At 56.3% G+C, this 19,485-nt stretch overlaps 1 protein-coding gene across 1 annotated transcript; it reads left to right on the plus strand.

Moving 5' to 3' along the window:
• Window positions 1-351: 351 nt before the first annotated feature.
• LOC144488317 (erythroblast NAD(P)(+)--arginine ADP-ribosyltransferase-like) lies at window positions 352-14,688 on the plus strand. Its single transcript, XM_078206363.1, has 2 exons — window positions 352-511; window positions 12,742-14,688. The coding sequence occupies exons 1-2, from the start codon at window positions 475-477 to the stop codon at window positions 13,605-13,607; spliced, it is 903 nt and encodes a 300-aa protein (XP_078062489.1). The 5' UTR covers window positions 352-474; the 3' UTR covers window positions 13,608-14,688.
• Window positions 14,689-19,485: the final 4,797 nt, after the last annotated feature.

Genomic DNA, 19,485 nt, shown 5'->3' on the forward strand with positions numbered 1-19,485 from the left:
TACATTGAGAGAAAAGAGGAACTGGATTGCAGGAGTACAGCCAGTGAGGGAGTGAGGGGACATGGTTACGGGAGAGATAGTAAGAGAGGGAGAGGGAGCGGGGTGAAAGAGAGGGGGTGAGAGAGAGAGAGGGGGGGGGAAGAGAGAGAGAGCGGGGGGTGGGGAAAGAGAGCGGTGGAGAGGGGCATTGAGAGTGTGAGAGGGGAGAGAGAGAGAGGGGGGGAGAGAGAGAGAGAGAGAGGGGAGGAGGAGCAGACAAATGGGGAAATGTTTCTCAGAGAGTTTTTGAATGGACAGCAGAATACTGGGTATTGCAGCAGTGAAGTTTCACTCTGTGTCACACAACATGCCACAAGATGAGATGTAGCACAAAGGGTCACACACATTCCAGGGACTCGACAGAGTGAAGACTCTTTGGAAGAATTTCCACTCCTGGACACGAGGTGAATTTCGGAAGTTTGGAGATTGAACTGGATGGAGTGCCCGATTTATATCCTGTTCCTGATACTCTGTAAGTAACAACACCGCTTCCCATTCTCAAAGGGTCAGTGCTGAGGGAGTGCCGCACTGTCAGAGGGTCAGTGCTGAGGGAGTGCCGCACTGTCAGAGGGTCAGTGCTGAGGGAGTGCCGCACTGTCAGAGAGTCAGTGCTGAGGGAGTGCCCCTCTGTCAGAGGGTCAGTGCTGAGGGAGTGCCGCACTGTCAGAGGGTCAGTGCTGAGGGAGTACCGCACTGTCAGAGGGTCAGTGCTGAGGGAGTGCCGCACTGTCAGAGGGTCAGGACTGAGGGAGTGCCACACTGTCAGAAGGTCAGTGCTGAGGGAGTGCCGCACTGTCAGAGGGTCTGTGCTGAGGGATTACCGCACTGTCAGAGGGTCAGTACTGAGGGAGTGCCGCACTGTCAGAGGGTCAGTGCTGAGGGAGTGCCGCACTGTCAGAGGGTCAGTGCTGAGGGAGTGCCACACTGTCAGAGGGTCAGTGCTGAGGGAGTGCCGCACTGTCAGAGGGTCAGTGCTGAGGGAGTGCCACACTGTCAGAGGGTCAGTACTGAGGGAGTGCCGCACTGTCAGAGGGTCAGTGCTGAGAGAGTGCCGCACTGTCAGAGGGTCAGTGCTGAGAGAGTGCCGCACTGTCAGAGGGTCAGTGCTGAAAAAGTGCCCCTCTGTCAGATGGTCAGTGCTGAGGGAGTGCCGCAGTGTCAGAGGGTCAGTACTGAGGGAGTGCCGCACAGAGGGTCAGTGCTGAGGGACTGCCGCACTGTCAGAGGGTCAGTGCTCAGGGAGTGCCGCACTGTCAGAGGGTCAGTGCTGAGGGAGTGCCGCTCTGTCAGAGGGTCAGTGCTGAGGGAGTGCCGCACTGTCAGAGGGTCAGTGCTGAGGGAGTGCCGCACTGTCAGAGGGTCAGTGCTGAGGGAGTGCCGCACTGTCAGAGGGTCAGTGCTGAGAGAGTGCTGCACTGTCAGAGGGTCAGTGCTGAGGGAGTGCCGCACTGTCAGAGGGTCAGTGCTGAGGGAGTGCCGCACTGTCAGAGGGTCAGTGCTGAGGGAGTGCCGCACTGTCAGAGGGTCAGTGCTGAGGGAGTGCCGCACTGTCAGAGGGTCAGTGCTGAGGGAGTGCTGCACTGTCAGAGGGTCAGTGCTGAGGGAGTGCCGCACTGTCAGAGGGTCAGTGCTGAGGGCGCGCCGCACTGTCGGAGGGTCAGTACTGAGGGAGTACCGCACTGTCAGAGGGTCAGTGCTGAGGGAGTGCCACACTGTCAGAGGGTCAGTACTGAGGGAGTGCCGCACTGTCAGAGGGTCAGTGCTGAGAGAGTGCCGCACTGTCAGAGGGTCAGTGCTGAGAGAGTGCCGCACTGTCAGAGGGTCAGTGCTGAGGGAGTGCCCCTCTGTCAGAGGGTCAGTGCTGAGGGAGTGCCGCAGTGTCAGAGGGTCAGTACTGAGGGAGTGCCGCACAGAGGGTCAGTGCTGAGGGAGTGCCCCTCTGTCAGAGGGTCAGTGCTGAGGGAGTGCCGCACTGTCAGAGGGTCAGTGCTGAGGGAGTGCCGCACTGTCAGAGGGTCAGTGCTGAGGGAGTGCCGCACTGTCAGAGGGTCAGTGCTGAGGGAGTGCCGCTCTGTCAGAGGGTCAGTGCTCAGGGAGTGCCCCACTGTCAGAGGGTCAGTGCTGAGGGAGTGCCGCACTGTCAGAGGGTCAGTACTGAGGGAGTGCCGCACTGTCAGAGGGTCAGTGCTGAGGGAGTGCCGCACTGTCAGAGGGTCAGTGCTGAGGGAGTGCCACACTGTCAGAGGGTCAGTGCTGAGGGAGTGCCGCACTGTCAGAGGGTCAGTGCTGAGGGAGTGCCGCACTGTCAGAGGGTCAGTACTGAGGGAGTGCCACACTGTCAGAAGGTCAGTGCTGAGGGAGTGCCGCACTGTCAGAGGGTCAGTGCTGAGGGAGTGCCGCACTGTCAGAGGGTCAGTGCTGAGGGAGTGCCACACTGTCAGAGGGTCAGTGCTGAGGGAGTGCCGCACTGTCAGAGGGTCAGTGCTGAGGGAGTGCCACACTGTCAGAGGGTCAGTGCTGAGGGAGTGCCGCACTGTCAGAGGGTCAGTGCTGAGGGAGTGCCACACTGTCAGAGGGTCAGTACTGAGGGAGTGCCGCACTGTCAGAGGGTCAGTGCTGAGAGAGTGCCGCACTGTCAGAGGGTCAGTGCTGAGAGAGTGCCGCACTGTCAGAGGGTCAGTGCTGAGGGAGTGCCCCTCTGTCAGAGGGTCAGTGCTGAGGGAGTGCCGCAGTGTCAGAGGGTCAGTACTGAGGGAGTGCCGCACAGAGGGTCAGTGCTGAGGGACTGCCGCACTGTCAGAGGGTCAGTGCTCAGGGAGTGCCGCACTGTCAGAGGGTCAGTGCTGAGGGAGTGCCGCTCTGTCAGAGGGTCAGTGCTGAGGGAGTGCCGCACTGTCAGAGGGTCAGTGCTGAGGGAGTGCCGCACTGTCAGAGGGTCAGTGCTGAGGGAGTGCCGCACTGTCAGAGGGTCAGTGCTGAGAGAGTGCTGCACTGTCAGAGGGTCAGTGCTGAGGGAGTGCCGCACTGTCAGAGGGTCAGTGCTGAGGGAGTGCCGCACTGTCAGAGGGTCAGTGCTGAGGGAGTGCCACACTGTCAGAGGGTCAGTGCTGAGGGAGTGCCGCACTGTCAGAGGGTCAGTGCTCAGGGAGTGCCACACTGTCAGAGGGTCAGTACTGAGGGAGTGCCGCACTGTCAGAGGGTCAGTGCTGAGAGAGTGCCGCACTGTCAGAGGGTCAGTGCTGAGAGAGTGCCGCACTGTCAGAGGGTCAGTGCTGAGGGAGTGCCCCTCTGTCAGAGGGTCAGTGCTGAGGGAGTGCCGCTGTGTCAGAGGGTCAGTACTGAGGGAGTGCCGCACAGAGGGTCAGTGCTGAGGGACTGCCGCACTGTCAGAGGGTCAGTGCTCAGTGAGTGCCGCACTGTCAGAGGGTCAGTGCTGAGGGAGTGCCGCTCTGTCAGAGGGTCAGTGCTGAGGGAGTGCCGCACTGTCAGAGGGTCAGTGCTGAGGGAGTGCCGCACTGTCAGAGGGTCAGTGCTGAGGGAGTGCCGCACTGTCAGAGGGTCAGTGCTGAGGGAGTGCCGCACTGTCAGAGGGTCAGTGCTGAGGGAGTGCCGCACTGTCAGAGAGTCAGTGCTGAGGGAGTGCCCCTCTGTCAGAGGGTCAGTGCTGAGGGAGTGCCGCACTGTCAGAGGGTCAGTGCTGAGGGAGTACCGCACTGTCAGAGGGTCAGTGCTGAGGGAGTGCCGCACTGTCAGAGGGTCAGGACTGAGGGAGTGCCACACTGTCAGAAGGTCAGTGCTGAGGGAGTGCCGCACTGTCAGAGGGTCTGTGCTGAGGGATTACCGCACTGTCAGAGGGTCAGTACTGAGGGAGTGCCGCACTGTCAGAGGGTCAGTGCTGAGGGAGTGCCGCACTGTCAGAGGGTCAGTGCTGAGGGAGTGCCACACTGTCAGAGGGTCAGTGCTGAGGGAGTGCCGCACTGTCAGAGGGTCAGTGCTGAGGGAGTGCCACACTGTCAGAGGGTCAGTACTGAGGGAGTGCCGCACTGTCAGAGGGTCAGTGCTGAGAGAGTGCCGCACTGTCAGAGGGTCAGTGCTGAGAGAGTGCCGCACTGTCAGAGGGTCAGTGCTGAAAAAGTGCCCCTCTGTCAGATGGTCAGTGCTGAGGGAGTGCCGCAGTGTCAGAGGGTCAGTACTGAGGGAGTGCCGCACAGAGGGTCAGTGCTGAGGGACTGCCGCACTGTCAGAGGGTCAGTGCTCAGGGAGTGCCGCACTGTCAGAGGGTCAGTGCTGAGGGAGTGCCGCTCTGTCAGAGGGTCAGTGCTGAGGGAGTGCCGCACTGTCAGAGGGTCAGTGCTGAGGGAGTGCCGCACTGTCAGAGGGTCAGTGCTGAGGGAGTGCCGCACTGTCAGAGGGTCAGTGCTGAGAGAGTGCTGCACTGTCAGAGGGTCAGTGCTGAGGGAGTGCCGCACTGTCAGAGGGTCAGTGCTGAGGGAGTGCCGCACTGTCAGAGGGTCAGTGCTGAGGGAGTGCCGCACTGTCAGAGGGTCAGTGCTGAGGGAGTGCCGCACTGTCAGAGGGTCAGTGCTGAGGGAGTGCTGCACTGTCAGAGGGTCAGTGCTGAGGGAGTGCCGCACTGTCAGAGGGTCAGTGCTGAGGGCGCGCCGCACTGTCGGAGGGTCAGTACTGAGGGAGTACCGCACTGTCAGAGGGTCAGTGCTGAGGGAGTGCCACACTGTCAGAGGGTCAGTACTGAGGGAGTGCCGCACTGTCAGAGGGTCAGTGCTGAGAGAGTGCCGCACTGTCAGAGGGTCAGTGCTGAGAGAGTGCCGCACTGTCAGAGGGTCAGTGCTGAGGGAGTGCCCCTCTGTCAGAGGGTCAGTGCTGAGGGAGTGCCGCAGTGTCAGAGGGTCAGTACTGAGGGAGTGCCGCACAGAGGGTCAGTGCTGAGGGAGTGCCCCTCTGTCAGAGGGTCAGTGCTGAGGGAGTGCCGCACTGTCAGAGGGTCAGTGCTGAGGGAGTGCCGCACTGTCAGAGGGTCAGTGCTGAGGGAGTGCCGCACTGTCAGAGGGTCAGTGCTGAGGGAGTGCCGCTCTGTCAGAGGGTCAGTGCTCAGGGAGTGCCCCACTGTCAGAGGGTCAGTGCTGAGGGAGTGCCGCACTGTCAGAGGGTCAGTACTGAGTGAGTGCCGCACTGTCAGAGGGTCAGTGCTGAGGGAGTGCCGCACTGTCAGAGGGTCAGTGCTGAGGGAGTGCCACACTGTCAGAGGGTCAGTGCTGAGGGAGTGCCGCACTGTCAGAGGGTCAGTGCTGAGGGAGTGCCGCACTGTCAGAGGGTCAGTACTGAGGGAGTGCCACACTGTCAGAAGGTCAGTGCTGAGGGAGTGCCGCACTGTCAGAGGGTCAGTGCTGAGGGAGTGCCGCACTGTCAGAGGGTCAGTGCTGAGGGAGTGCCACACTGTCAGAGGGTCAGTGCTGAGGGAGTGCCGCACTGTCAGAGGGTCAGTGCTGAGGGAGTGCCACACTGTCAGAGGGTCAGTGCTGAGGGAGTGCCGCACTGTCAGAGGGTCAGTGCTGAGGGAGTGCCACACTGTCAGAGGGTCAGTACTGAGGGAGTGCCGCACTGTCAGAGGGTCAGTGCTGAGAGAGTGCCGCACTGTCAGAGGGTCAGTGCTGAGAGAGTGCCGCACTGTCAGAGGGTCAGTGCTGAGGGAGTGCCCCTCTGTCAGAGGGTCAGTGCTGAGGGAGTGCCGCAGTGTCAGAGGGTCAGTACTGAGGGAGTGCCGCACAGAGGGTCAGTGCTGAGGGACTGCCGCACTGTCAGAGGGTCAGTGCTCAGGGAGTGCCGCACTGTCAGAGGGTCAGTGCTGAGGGAGTGCCGCTCTGTCAGAGGGTCAGTGCTGAGGGAGTGCCGCACTGTCAGAGGGTCAGTGCTGAGGGAGTGCCGCACTGTCAGAGGGTCAGTGCTGAGGGAGTGCCGCACTGTCAGAGGGTCAGTGCTGAGAGAGTGCTGCACTGTCAGAGGGTCAGTGCTGAGGGAGTGCCGCACTGTCAGAGGGTCAGTGCTGAGGGAGTGCCGCACTGTCAGAGGGTCAGTGCTGAGGGAGTGCCACACTGTCAGAGGGTCAGTGCTGAGGGAGTGCCGCACTGTCAGAGGGTCAGTGCTCAGGGAGTGCCACACTGTCAGAGGGTCAGTACTGAGGGAGTGCCGCACTGTCAGAGGGTCAGTGCTGAGAGAGTGCCGCACTGTCAGAGGGTCAGTGCTGAGAGAGTGCCGCACTGTCAGAGGGTCAGTGCTGAGGGAGTGCCCCTCTGTCAGAGGGTCAGTGCTGAGGGAGTGCCGCTGTGTCAGAGGGTCAGTACTGAGGGAGTGCCGCACAGAGGGTCAGTGCTGAGGGACTGCCGCACTGTCAGAGGGTCAGTGCTCAGTGAGTGCCGCACTGTCAGAGGGTCAGTGCTGAGGGAGTGCCGCTCTGTCAGAGGGTCAGTGCTGAGGGAGTGCCGCACTGTCAGAGGGTCAGTGCTGAGGGAGTGCCGCACTGTCAGAGGGTCAGTGCTGAGGGAGTGCCGCACTGTCAGAGGGTCAGTGCTGAGGGAGTGCCGCACTGTCAGAGGGTCAGTGCTGAGGGAGTGCCGCACTGTCAGAGAGTCAGTGCTGAGGGAGTGCCCCTCTGTCAGAGGGTCAGTGCTGAGGGAGTGCCGCACTGTCAGAGGGTCAGTGCTGAGGGAGTACCGCACTGTCAGAGGGTCAGTGCTGAGGGAGTGCCGCACTGTCAGAGGGTCAGGACTGAGGGAGTGCCACACTGTCAGAAGGTCAGTGCTGAGGGAGTGCCGCACTGTCAGAGGGTCTGTGCTGAGGGATTACCGCACTGTCAGAGGGTCAGTACTGAGGGAGTGCCGCACTGTCAGAGGGTCAGTGCTGAGGGAGTGCCGCACTGTCAGAGGGTCAGTGCTGAGGGAGTGCCACACTGTCAGAGGGTCAGTGCTGAGGGAGTGCCGCACTGTCAGAGGGTCAGTGCTGAGGGAGTGCCACACTGTCAGAGGGTCAGTACTGAGGGAGTGCCGCACTGTCAGAGGGTCAGTGCTGAGAGAGTGCCGCACTGTCAGAGGGTCAGTGCTGAGAGAGTGCCGCACTGTCAGAGGGTCAGTGCTGAAAAAGTGCCCCTCTGTCAGATGGTCAGTGCTGAGGGAGTGCCGCAGTGTCAGAGGGTCAGTACTGAGGGAGTGCCGCACAGAGGGTCAGTGCTGAGGGACTGCCGCACTGTCAGAGGGTCAGTGCTCAGGGAGTGCCGCACTGTCAGAGGGTCAGTGCTGAGGGAGTGCCGCTCTGTCAGAGGGTCAGTGCTGAGGGAGTGCCGCACTGTCAGAGGGTCAGTGCTGAGGGAGTGCCGCACTGTCAGAGGGTCAGTGCTGAGGGAGTGCCGCACTGTCAGAGGGTCAGTGCTGAGAGAGTGCTGCACTGTCAGAGGGTCAGTGCTGAGGGAGTGCCGCACTGTCAGAGGGTCAGTGCTGAGGGAGTGCCGCACTGTCAGAGGGTCAGTGCTGAGGGAGTGCCGCACTGTCAGAGGGTCAGTGCTGAGGGAGTGCCGCACTGTCAGAGGGTCAGTGCTGAGGGAGTGCTGCACTGTCAGAGGGTCAGTGCTGAGGGAGTGCCGCACTGTCAGAGGGTCAGTGCTGAGGGCGCGCCGCACTGTCGGAGGGTCAGTACTGAGGGAGTACCGCACTGTCAGAGGGTCAGTGCTGAGGGAGTGCCACACTGTCAGAGGGTCAGTACTGAGGGAGTGCCGCACTGTCAGAGGGTCAGTGCTGAGAGAGTGCCGCACTGTCAGAGGGTCAGTGCTGAGAGAGTGCCGCACTGTCAGAGGGTCAGTGCTGAGGGAGTGCCCCTCTGTCAGAGGGTCAGTGCTGAGGGAGTGCCGCAGTGTCAGAGGGTCAGTACTGAGGGAGTGCCGCACAGAGGGTCAGTGCTGAGGGAGTGCCCCTCTGTCAGAGGGTCAGTGCTGAGGGAGTGCCGCACTGTCAGAGGGTCAGTGCTGAGGGAGTGCCGCACTGTCAGAGGGTCAGTGCTGAGGGAGTGCCGCACTGTCAGAGGGTCAGTGCTGAGGGAGTGCCGCTCTGTCAGAGGGTCAGTGCTCAGGGAGTGCCCCACTGTCAGAGGGTCAGTGCTGAGGGAGTGCCGCACTGTCAGAGGGTCAGTACTGAGGGAGTGCCGCACTGTCAGAGGGTCAGTGCTGAGGGAGTGCCGCACTGTCAGAGGGTCAGTGCTGAGGGAGTGCCACACTGTCAGAGGGTCAGTGCTGAGGGAGTGCCGCACTGTCAGAGGGTCAGTGCTGAGGGAGTGCCGCACTGTCAGAGGGTCAGTACTGAGGGAGTGCCACACTGTCAGAAGGTCAGTGCTGAGGGAGTGCCGCACTGTCAGAGGGTCAGTGCTGAGGGAGTGCCGCACTGTCAGAGGGTCAGTGCTGAGGGAGTGCCACACTGTCAGAGGGTCAGTGCTGAGGGAGTGCCGCACTGTCAGAGGGTCAGTGCTGAGGGAGTGCCACACTGTCAGAGGGTCAGTGCTGAGGGAGTGCCGCACTGTCAGAGGGTCAGTGCTGAGGGAGTGCCACACTGTCAGAGGGTCAGTACTGAGGGAGTGCCGCACTGTCAGAGGGTCAGTGCTGAGAGAGTGCCGCACTGTCAGAGGGTCAGTGCTGAGAGAGTGCCGCACTGTCAGAGGGTCAGTGCTGAGGGAGTGCCCCTCTGTCAGAGGGTCAGTGCTGAGGGAGTGCCGCAGTGTCAGAGGGTCAGTACTGAGGGAGTGCCGCACAGAGGGTCAGTGCTGAGGGACTGCCGCACTGTCAGAGGGTCAGTGCTCAGGGAGTGCCGCACTGTCAGAGGGTCAGTGCTGAGGGAGTGCCGCTCTGTCAGAGGGTCAGTGCTGAGGGAGTGCCGCACTGTCAGAGGGTCAGTGCTGAGGGAGTGCCGCACTGTCAGAGGGTCAGTGCTGAGGGAGTGCCGCACTGTCAGAGGGTCAGTGCTGAGAGAGTGCTGCACTGTCAGAGGGTCAGTGCTGAGGGAGTGCCGCACTGTCAGAGGGTCAGTGCTGAGGGAGTGCCGCACTGTCAGAGGGTCAGTGCTGAGGGAGTGCCACACTGTCAGAGGGTCAGTGCTGAGGGAGTGCCGCACTGTCAGAGGGTCAGTGCTCAGGGAGTGCCACACTGTCAGAGGGTCAGTACTGAGGGAGTGCCGCACTGTCAGAGGGTCAGTGCTGAGAGAGTGCCGCACTGTCAGAGGGTCAGTGCTGAGAGAGTGCCGCACTGTCAGAGGGTCAGTGCTGAGGGAGTGCCCCTCTGTCAGAGGGTCAGTGCTGAGGGAGTGCCGCTGTGTCAGAGGGTCAGTACTGAGGGAGTGCCGCACAGAGGGTCAGTGCTGAGGGACTGCCGCACTGTCAGAGGGTCAGTGCTCAGTGAGTGCCGCACTGTCAGAGGGTCAGTGCTGAGGGAGTGCCGCTCTGTCAGAGGGTCAGTGCTGAGGGAGTGCCGCACTGTCAGAGGGTCAGTGCTGAGGGAGTGCCGCACTGTCAGAGGGTCAGTGCTGAGGGAGTGCCGCACTGTCAGAGGGTCAGTGCTGAGAGAGTGCTGCACTGTCAGAGGGTCAGTGCTGAGGGAGTGCCGCACTGTCAGAGGGTCAGTGCTCAGGGAGTGCCCCACTGTCAGAGGGTCAGTGCTGACGGAGTGCCGCACTGTCAGAGGGTCAGTACTGAGGGAGTGCCGCACTGTCAGAGGGTCAGTGCTGAGGGAGTGCCGCACTGTCAGAGGGTCAGTGCTGAGGGAGTGCCGCACTGTCAGAGGGTCAGTACTGAGGGAGTGCCGCACTGTCAGAGGGTCAGTGATGAGGGAGTGCCGCACTGTCAGAGGGTCAGTGCTGAGGGAGTGCCGCACTGTCAGAGGGTCAGTGCTGAGGGAGTGCCGCACTATCAGAGGGTCAGTGCTGAGGGAGTGCCGCACTGTCAGAGGGTCAGTACTGAGGGAGTGCCGCACTGTCAGAGGGTCAGTGATGACGGAGTGCCGCACTGTCAGAGGGTCAGTGCTGAGGGAGTGCCGCACTGTCAGAGGGTCAGTGCTGAGGGAGCGCCGCACTGTCAGAGGGTCAGTGCTGAGGGAGTGCCGCACTGTCAGAGGGTCAGTGCTGAGGGAGCGCCGCACTGTCAGAGGGTCAGTGCTGAGGGAGTGTCGCACTGTCAGAGGGTCAGTGCTGAGGGAGCATTAGATGGTGTTACAGTCATAGCTAGGGTGTAGAGAAAGATCAACTTAATATAAGGTCGGTCCATTCAAAAGTCTGACAGCAGCAGGGAAGAAGCTGTTCTTGAGTCGGTCGGTACGTGACCTCAGACTTTTGTATCTTTTTCCCGATGGAAGAAGGTGGAAGAGAGAATGTCCGGGGTGTGTGAGGTCCTTGATTATGCCGGCTGCTTTTCCCGAGGCAGCAGGAAGTGTAGACAGAGTCAATGGATGGGAGGCTGGTTTGCGTGATGGATTGGGCTACATTCACAGCAATAGGGGAGAGGTGATGGCCCAATGGTATTATTGCTAGACTATTAATCCAGAAACTCAGCTGATGTTCTGGGAAACCCGGGTTCTAATCCCGCCACGGCAGATGGTGGAATTTGAATTCAATAAAAAATATCTGGGATGAAGAATCTACTGATGACCCATTGTTGGAAAAACCCATCTGGTTCCCTTTAGGGAAGGAAATCTGCCGTCCTTACCCGGTCTGGCCTACATGTGACTCCAGAGCCACAGCAATGTGGGTGACTCTCAACTGCCCTCCAAGGGGCAACTAGGGATGGGTAATAAATGCTGTCCCAGCCAGCGACGCCCGTGTCCCAGGGATGAATGAAAAACAAGATATTCCCACTGGGTAATCGCCTCCCCAGATATCCTAAATCATTCTTGTGTTGTTAACTGTGTAGACTCCACACGGACAGTGACCCAAACCGGGAATCGAACCCGGGTCCCTGGCGCTGTGAGGCAGCAGCGCTAACCAGTGTACCACCGTGCCACCCTGAATAGCCACCACAGTGGTTAGCACTGCCTCACAGCGCCAGGGACCCGGGTTCGATTCCCGGCTTGGGTCACTGTCTGTGTGGAGTCTGCACGTTCTTCCCGTGTCTGCGTGGGTTTCCTCCGGGTGCTCCAGTTTCCTCCCACACTCCAAAGGTGTCCGGGTTAGGTGGATTGGCCATGCTAAATTGTCCCTCAGTGTCCAAAATTGTGTAGGTTAGATGGATTGGCCATGCTAAATTGTCCCTTAGTGTCTAAAGATGTGCAGGTTAGGTGGATTGGCCATGCTAAATTGTCCCTTAGTGTCCAAAGATGTGTAGGTTAGGGTGGATTGGCCATGCTAAATTGTCCCTTAGTGTCCAAAGATGTGTAGGTTAGGTGGATTGGCCATGCTAAATTGTCCCTTAGTGTCCAAAGATGTGCAGGTTAGGTGGATTGGCCATGCTAAATTGCGCCTTCGTGTCCAAAGATGTGTAGGTTAGGTGGATTGGCCATGCTAAATTGCCCCTTAGTGTCCAAAGTTGTGTAGGTTAGGTGGATTGGCCATGCTAAATTGTCCCTTAGTGTCCAAAGATGTGCAGGTTAGGTGGATTGGCCATGCTAAATTGCGCCTTCGTGTCCAAAGATGTGTAGGTTAGGTGGATTGGCCATGCTAAATTGCCCCTTAGTGTCCAAAGTTGTGCAGGTTCAGTGGATTGGCCATGCTAAATTGCCCCTTAGTGTCCAAAGATGTGCAGGTTAGGTGGATTGGCCATGTTAAATTGCCCCTTAGTGTCCAAAGATGTGCAGGTTAGGTGGATTGGCCATGCTAAATTGCCCCTTAGTGTCCAAAGATGTGTAGGTTAGGTGGATTGGCCATGCTAAATTGCGCCTTCGTGTCCAAAGATGTGTAGGTTAGGTGGATTGGCCATGCTAAATTGCCCCTTAGTGTCCAAAGATGTACAGGTTAGCTGGATTGGCCATGTTAAATTGCCCCTTAGTGTCCAAAGATGTGCAGGTTAGGTGGATTGGCCATGCTAAATTGCCCCTTAGTGTCCAAAGATGTGCAGGTTAGGTGGATTGGCCATGCTAAATTGCCCCTTAGTGTCCAAAGATGTGTAGGTTAGGTGGATTGGCCATGCTAAATTGCGCCTTCGTGTCCAAAGATGTGTAGGTTAGGTGGATTGGCCATGCTAAATTGCCCCTTAGTGTCCAAAGATGTACAGGTTAGGTGGATTGGCCATGCTAAATTGTCCCTTAGTGTCCAAAGATGTGCAGGTTAGGTGGATTGGCCATGCTAAATTGCCCCTTAGTGTCCAAAGATGTGCAGGTTAGGTGGATTGGCCATGCTAAATTGCGCCTTCGTGTCCAAAGATGTGTAGGTTAGGTGGATTGGCCATGCTAAATTGCGCCTTCGTGTCCAAAGATGTGCAGGTTAGGTGGATTGGCCATGCTAAATTGCCCCTTAGTGTCCAAAGATGTGCAGGTTAGGTGGATTGGCCATGCTAAATTGACACTTTGTGTCAGAGGGATTAGCAGGGTAATAAGTGGGGTATGGGGATAGGGCCTGGGTGGGATTGGTGCAAACTTGATGGGCCGAATGGCCTCCTTGTGGACTGTCGATTCTATGATTCTGTGGTTAGTCCAGTTGGAAATGCCGTCTCTGTCTTTCTGATTGGCAGCTTGGGATGCGGTCGATCCCTCGGTCAGCGACGGTGCGAGTTGCGGAGATCCACACACGAGCAAACATCTGAACATGGTGGAGAATTCCGCCGCGTTCTACTTCTCCCAGACAGAGGCTCAGGACAAGATGGCGGCCGAGGTTCTAAAGACAGAGCTCGACAGGACAGGGCTGACTCCGATCTGGAACTCAGCCAACAGCAGCTGGAGGGGGCGGCATCTCCCCGTTCCCCAGGGTCTCCGCGAGGAGCACATGATCGCGGTTGTGGCCTACACCCACGACGGGAACTTGTTCAAAACCTTTAACAACCAGACCGAATACATTGGCCACATTGCCCAATACAACTCCCGCTTCCAACTCAAGAGTTTCCACTACCTCCTCACCGTCGCTCTCCAGAAACTGAGGGATCCTTCCGGAGAGTTCCACGTCTACCGGGCCAGCAGTATCTTCATGTTCGGGGAACGGGGCCAAGAGATGAGGTTTGGGAGGTTTGCCTCCACCTCACTCTCGAGGGCTCAGGCCGAGGAGGCTTTCGGGTCAGCCACGTTATTCACCCTCGACACGACGTACGGAGTTCCGATCCAGGAATACTCCTTCTTCGAGCAGGAGGAGGAGGTCTTGGTCCCCCCCTACGAGAAGTTTGAGATCGTCAGTGCCGAAGGGTCGGGGGGACGCTGCAACTTCACCCTCCGCTCCAGAGGATACGAGGGAGTTGAGGTGGGGCTGGAGAGGGATGCGTCTGGCCGTCTGAGGGTCCATCTCAAGAGCCGTCTTCCCTGGTGGGCCTGGCTTCTGATCGCCATAGCGATCTTGGTCGTTCTGGTCGGGACAGGAGGTTGTATCTACAAGGTCTGCTGTCAGGGTTAGATTCCCCTTTTTCCCAGCCCCTCCCTCAACCTTCCTGACCCTCAACCCCTCAAATCGTGTAGCAAAAAGGCCTCGGGCAACTCAACCCCCCACCCCCACCTGAAACACCACCAACTTCAGCCCCCTTTTCCCTCCTCAATCAATCTCCCTCACATCACAACATAACAAACTGTGGGGCTGAATGGCCTCCTCCTGTTCCTGTGTAACAGGCTGGAGAAGGGGCTGAATGGCCTCCTCCTGTTCCTGTGTAACAGGCTGGAGAAGGGGCTGAATGGCCTCCTCCTGTTCCTGTGTAGGAGGCTGGAGGAGGGGCTGAATGGCCTCTTCCTGTTCCTGTGTAACAGGCTGGAGAAGGGGCTGAATGGGGCCTCCTCCTGTTCCTGTGTAACAGGCTGGAGAAGGGGCTGAATGGGGCCTCCTCCTGTTCCTGTGTAACAGGCTGGAGAAGGGGCTGAATGGGGCCTCCTCCTGTTCCTGTGTAACAGGCTGGAGAAGGGGCTGAATGACCTCCTCCTGTTCCTGTGTAACAGGCTGGAGAAGGGGCTGAATGGGGCCTCCTCCTGTTCCTGTGTAACAGGCTGGAGAAGGGGCTGAATGGGGCCTCCTCCTGTTCCTGTGTAACAGGCTGGAGAAGGGGCTGAATGGGGCCTCCTCCTGTTCCTGTGTAACAGGCTGGAGAAGGGGCTGAATGGCCTCCTCCTGTTCCTGTGTAACAGGCTGGAGAAGGGGCTGAATGGCCTCCTCCTGTTCCTGTGTAACAGGCTGGAGAAGGGGCTGAATGGGGCCTCCTCCTGTTCCTGTGTAACAGGCTGGAGAAGGGGCTGAATGGCCTCCTCCTGTTCCTGTGTAACAGGCTGGAGAAGGGGCTGAATGGGGCCTCCTCCTGTTCCTGTGTAACAGGCTGGAGAAGGGGCTGAATGGGGCCTTTTACTCTTATTCCTGTCTCGTAAATGCAAATTAAAGAGATGTTTGCCGGATTGCCAATGTCGTGTTAAAATTGTTGATGGAAAACAGTTTTGAAAAAAATTCTTGTATCCTTTTCACCAAAGCAACTATTCAATAAAACATCTCCAAATATCTCACCAAATGTCTCACCTGATCGTTGTAACTTACTGGGATCCTGCTGTGCGTATTTTACTGAGGGAACTGGTGAAGTGGGCAGGGAGGTGGCAAATGCAGTTTAATGTCGCGAGTGTCCCCATTTCCTCACTGATTCAGAACTAACTCCATCTTCAAGTTTGCTGACGACACCACCGTAGTGGGTTGGATCTCAAACAATGACGAGGCAGAGAACAGGAATGAGACAGAGAATCTGGTGAACTGGTGCGGCAACAATAATCTCTCCCTCAATGTCAACAAAACAAAGGAGATTGTCATCGACTTCAGGAAGCGTAAAGGAGAACATGCACCTGTCTACATCAACGGGGACGAAGTAGAAAGGGTCGAGAGCTTCAAGTTTTTAGGTGTCCAGATCACCAACAACCTGTCCTGGTCCCCCCACGCCGACACTATAGTTAAGAAAGCCCCACCAACGCCTCTACTTTCTCAGAAGACTAAGGAAATTTGGTATGTCAGCTACGACTCTCACCAACTTTTACAGATGCCCCATAGAAAACATTCTTTCTGGTTGTATCACAGCTTGGTATGGGCTCCTGCTCTGCCCAAGACCGCAAGGAACTACAAAAGGATCGTGAATGTAGCCCAATCCATCACGCAAACCAGCCTCCCATCCATTGACTCTGTCGACACTTCCCGCTGCCTCGGGGAAAAGCAGCAGCATAATTAAGGATCCCACACACCCCGGACATTCTCTCTTCCATCTTCTTCCGTCGGGAAAAAGATACAAAAGTCTGAGGTCACGCACCAACCGACTCAAGAACAGCTTCTTCCCTGCTGCTGTCAGACTTTTGAATGGACCTACCTGATATTAAGTTGATCTTTCTCTACACCCTAGCTATGACTAACACTACATTCTGCACCCTCTCCTTTCCTTCTCCCCTATGTACTCTATGAACAGTATGCTTTGTCTGTATAGCGCGCAAGAAACAATACTTTTCACTGTATCCCAATACACGTGACAATAATAAGTCAAATCAAATACTTTTCCTTCTCCCCTATGTACTCTATGAACGGTATGCTTTGTCTGTGTAGCGCGCAAGAAACAATACTTTTCACTGTATCCCAATACACGTGACAATAATAAGTCAAATCAAATCAAAACAAGTAATCTTTCCTTTGATAAAGAGAGCAAAACTGTTCACAGTATTCCAGCTGTGGTCTAACTGATGCCTTGTATAGTTTTAACAAGACTTCCCTACTTCCGATTCCCGTGGTGGACAAAGCAGTAGAATCCCGGCGAGTGAGTCAGGATAAGTGGGGCATTTTCAGGATGGTACCTGAAACAAGCAGAGTGCCACATGTAGTGGGATCTTTCTCTTTACTCCACTTACAGGCCGGTATTTGGGGGTCTGCCGATAGCTGCGAGTGTCTCTCTCTCTCTCTTACAGGCCTTGAAATTTCAGAGGCCGGGGAATGCCGCACTGGGGCAACTCCGCAGGAGAGAGAGAGCGCTGAACCAGGCTCACCGTTTATACCTGACCGGTAACCTGATACTTATATCACACAGCCATCCCAAAACCGCCACCAAGGCCTGAGTGATTCTCTCCCTTGTCGGTGGGACAATGGCCACCCACTCCCCTCGAGTAGGTCTCCAAGAGAGAGAACAGAGAGACTCTGTCCTTTATCTCCTGACCAGCAGTCTCCCTGGAGTGAGCGGGTTCAAATCGCTCAGATCACCCCCGGTTCTAGACTCCGGATTTATGGTAAGGGATATTGAAACTGTGACCTCGCCAGAGTGCGTCGATGAGAGACCAAGAGGCAAGACGGACTCCAAACGAGTTTCAAAACTTACAGTGATTTATTTAACAATAGAATCAACCTCTCCATTACCCCACCACACATGAATAAAACTTATGCTTTATCATAGAATCATAGAAACCCTACAGCACAGGAACAGGCCGTTCGGCCCTCCAAGCCCGCGCCGCTCCCCGGTCCAGGATTGAATCCAGGATCCCCGCCCAATTTTCCAGCCTATCTACATCCTAATATCCTATCCACCGAGCTGTCCCTCACAGCTACGATGCTTTGTTCATCACAACCTATTAACTCACCCCCCCCCCATTCCAGACCATGTGATCTCCAGGGAGAGGCGAAAACCCAGAGTGAAAAACCCCAGGGCCAATATGGGGAAAGAAAATCTGGGAAATTCCTCTCCGGCCCCCTGTGGCGATCGAAACGAGTCCAGGAGATCACACTGGCCCCGATCGGAAAATGCTTCCCAACCCTATTCATTTCCACTTCTGCTTTACGAACACCATCTGAATTTCCTGCCCCCGAGACAGGTTCCCAACTATCCGCAGTCTCGCTCTGTACTGGCACCAGCAAGATGATCATAGAATGAAGCCTTGAAACGAGAAACAAAGAACAATTAGCCCGCGCCACTCCCTGGTCCAAACTAGACCACTCTTTTGTATCCCTCCATTCCCACTCCGTTCATATAGCTGTCTAGATAAGTCTTATCTACCCCCACATATTTACCCGCTAATCCCTCTAACCTACGCATCCCAGGACTCTAAGGGGCAAATTATAACCTGGCCAATCAACCTAACCCGCACATCTTTGGACATCTTTGTTATGCTATCACCGTGGGAGAAATGCTAACGGACACAAATAAAATCTTACTTTACACAGTTCAAAATAAGATTACTGAACTCTAAAATTACAATACACCACCCCTCCCCTTTCCCTCAACCCCTATCCTATCCTCGGGAGCTTCACAGGGTCGGCTGGGATACTCACAATTCTAAAAGGGGTCCCTTTGTGGGGAGCTCGAATGCCTTAGTGCAGGGAGTTTGCGATTCTGGAAGAGAGTTCCTTCTTGTTTGTCTGCTTCCTTAATCTTGACTTCTCCCCATTCGAACGGCCAGACTCTCCAGCTAACTTTTCCAAAACGGCTTTCAAGCGTCACAACTCTGAAACCAACTCTGCAGTGCCTGTGAGACCTGAAGCACTGAAGCACTCGAAGAACTGAAGCACTCCTCCTTGAACCTTGAACCTGTATCTTTTAAGTCTTGACTTTTCAAAAGGATCCGATCGACTCCACCCCCGTAGATGCTTCCAAAGACAATGGGGCTTTCGATCACCCGCAGTCTTGGTTAAATTGAGTCAAGCCCAAACACAAAAGGGTGAAACTGCCTTGATTGATATTTTAATGTCCTTTTGATGACCCTCTGGAGCTTCCTGATTGGTGTCCCATTAGTGGGATGGGTCTTCTTGTCTTAGAACATAGAACAGTACAGCACAGAACAGGCCCTTCGGCCCACGATGTTGTGCCGAGCTTTATCTGAAACCAAGATCAAGCTATCCCACTCCCTATCATCCTGGTGTGCTCCATGTGCCTATCCAATAACCGCTTAAATGTTCCTAAAGTGTCTGACTCCACTATCACTGCAGGCAGTCCATTCCACACCCCAACCACTCTCTGCGTAAAGAACCTACCTCTGATATCCGTCCTGTATCTCCCACCACGAACCCTATAGTTATGCCCCCTTGTAATAGCTCCATCCACCCAAGGAAATAGTCTTTGAATGTTCACTCTATCTATCCCCTTCATCATTTTATAAACCTCTATTAAGTCTCCCCTCAGCCTCCTCTGCACCAGAGAAAACAGCCCGAGCTCCCTCAACCTTTCCTCATAAGACCTACCCTCCAAACCAGGCAGCATCCTGGTAAATCTCTGCACTCTTTCCAGCGCTTCCACATCCTTCTTATAGTGAGGTGACCAGAACTGCACACAATATTCCAAATGTGGTCTCACCAAGGTCCTGTACAGTTGCAGCATAACCCCACGGCTCTTAAACTCCAACCCCCTGTTAATAAAAGCTAACACACTATAGGCCTTCTTCTCAGCTCTATCCACTTGAGTGGCAACCTTTAGAGATCTGTGGATATGGACCCCAAGATCTCTCTGTTCCTCCACAGTCTTCAGAACCCTACCTTTGACCCTGTAATCCACTTCTGGGGATGGGTCGATTTCCATGGTGTGGCTTTTGCAACCAAATAAACCTGTTGGACTTTAACCTGGTGTTGTTAAACTTCTTACTCGATTTCCATGGCCATTGCCCCCCGCTGATTTGTTTCGTTATTCCTCTGCTGGTCTCCAATGATTAGATCTCAGGTGTGTCTGCCTTTCTACTTCCACCAGCCGCTTGCGTATTCAGGTCTGGCTCACACCTTTCCTTATCCCAGGCCGTGGCCGGATACACTTGTCCTGCCGAGCCTTCTGGGAAGCTTCCCATCAGGCAGCAGCCACAGAGTTGGTCACTTTTAAACCGTCAAGATTTCTTCTGAGTCCTTGAACGTATGGAGGATTGCCCTGAAACTTACAGGATGTAGGGGTTGGAGGAGGTTACAGAGATAGGGAGGGGGTGTAGGGGCTGGAGGAGGTTACAGAGATAGGGAGGGGTGTAGGGGTTGGAGGAGGTTATAGAGATAGGGAGGGGTGTAGGGGCTGGAGGAGGTTACAGAGATAGGGAGGGGGTGTAGGGATTGGAGGAGGTTACAGAGATAGGGAGGGGTGTAGGGGTTGGAGGAGGTTATAGAGATAGGGAGGGGTGTAGGGGCTGGAGGAGGTTACAGAGATAGGGAGGGGTGTAGGTGCTGGAGGAGGTTACAGAGATAGGGAGGGGTGTAGGGGTTGGAGGAGGTTATAGAGATAGGGAGGGGTGTAGGGGCTGGAGGAGGTTACAGAGATAGGGAGGGGTGTAGGGGTTGGAGGAGGTTATAGAGATAGGGAGGGGTGTAGGGGCTGGAGGAGATT

Source organism: Mustelus asterias, unplaced genomic scaffold (assembly GCF_964213995.1).
Source record: "Mustelus asterias unplaced genomic scaffold, sMusAst1.hap1.1 HAP1_SCAFFOLD_1459, whole genome shotgun sequence".
NCBI lineage: Eukaryota > Metazoa > Chordata > Chondrichthyes > Carcharhiniformes > Triakidae > Mustelus > Mustelus asterias.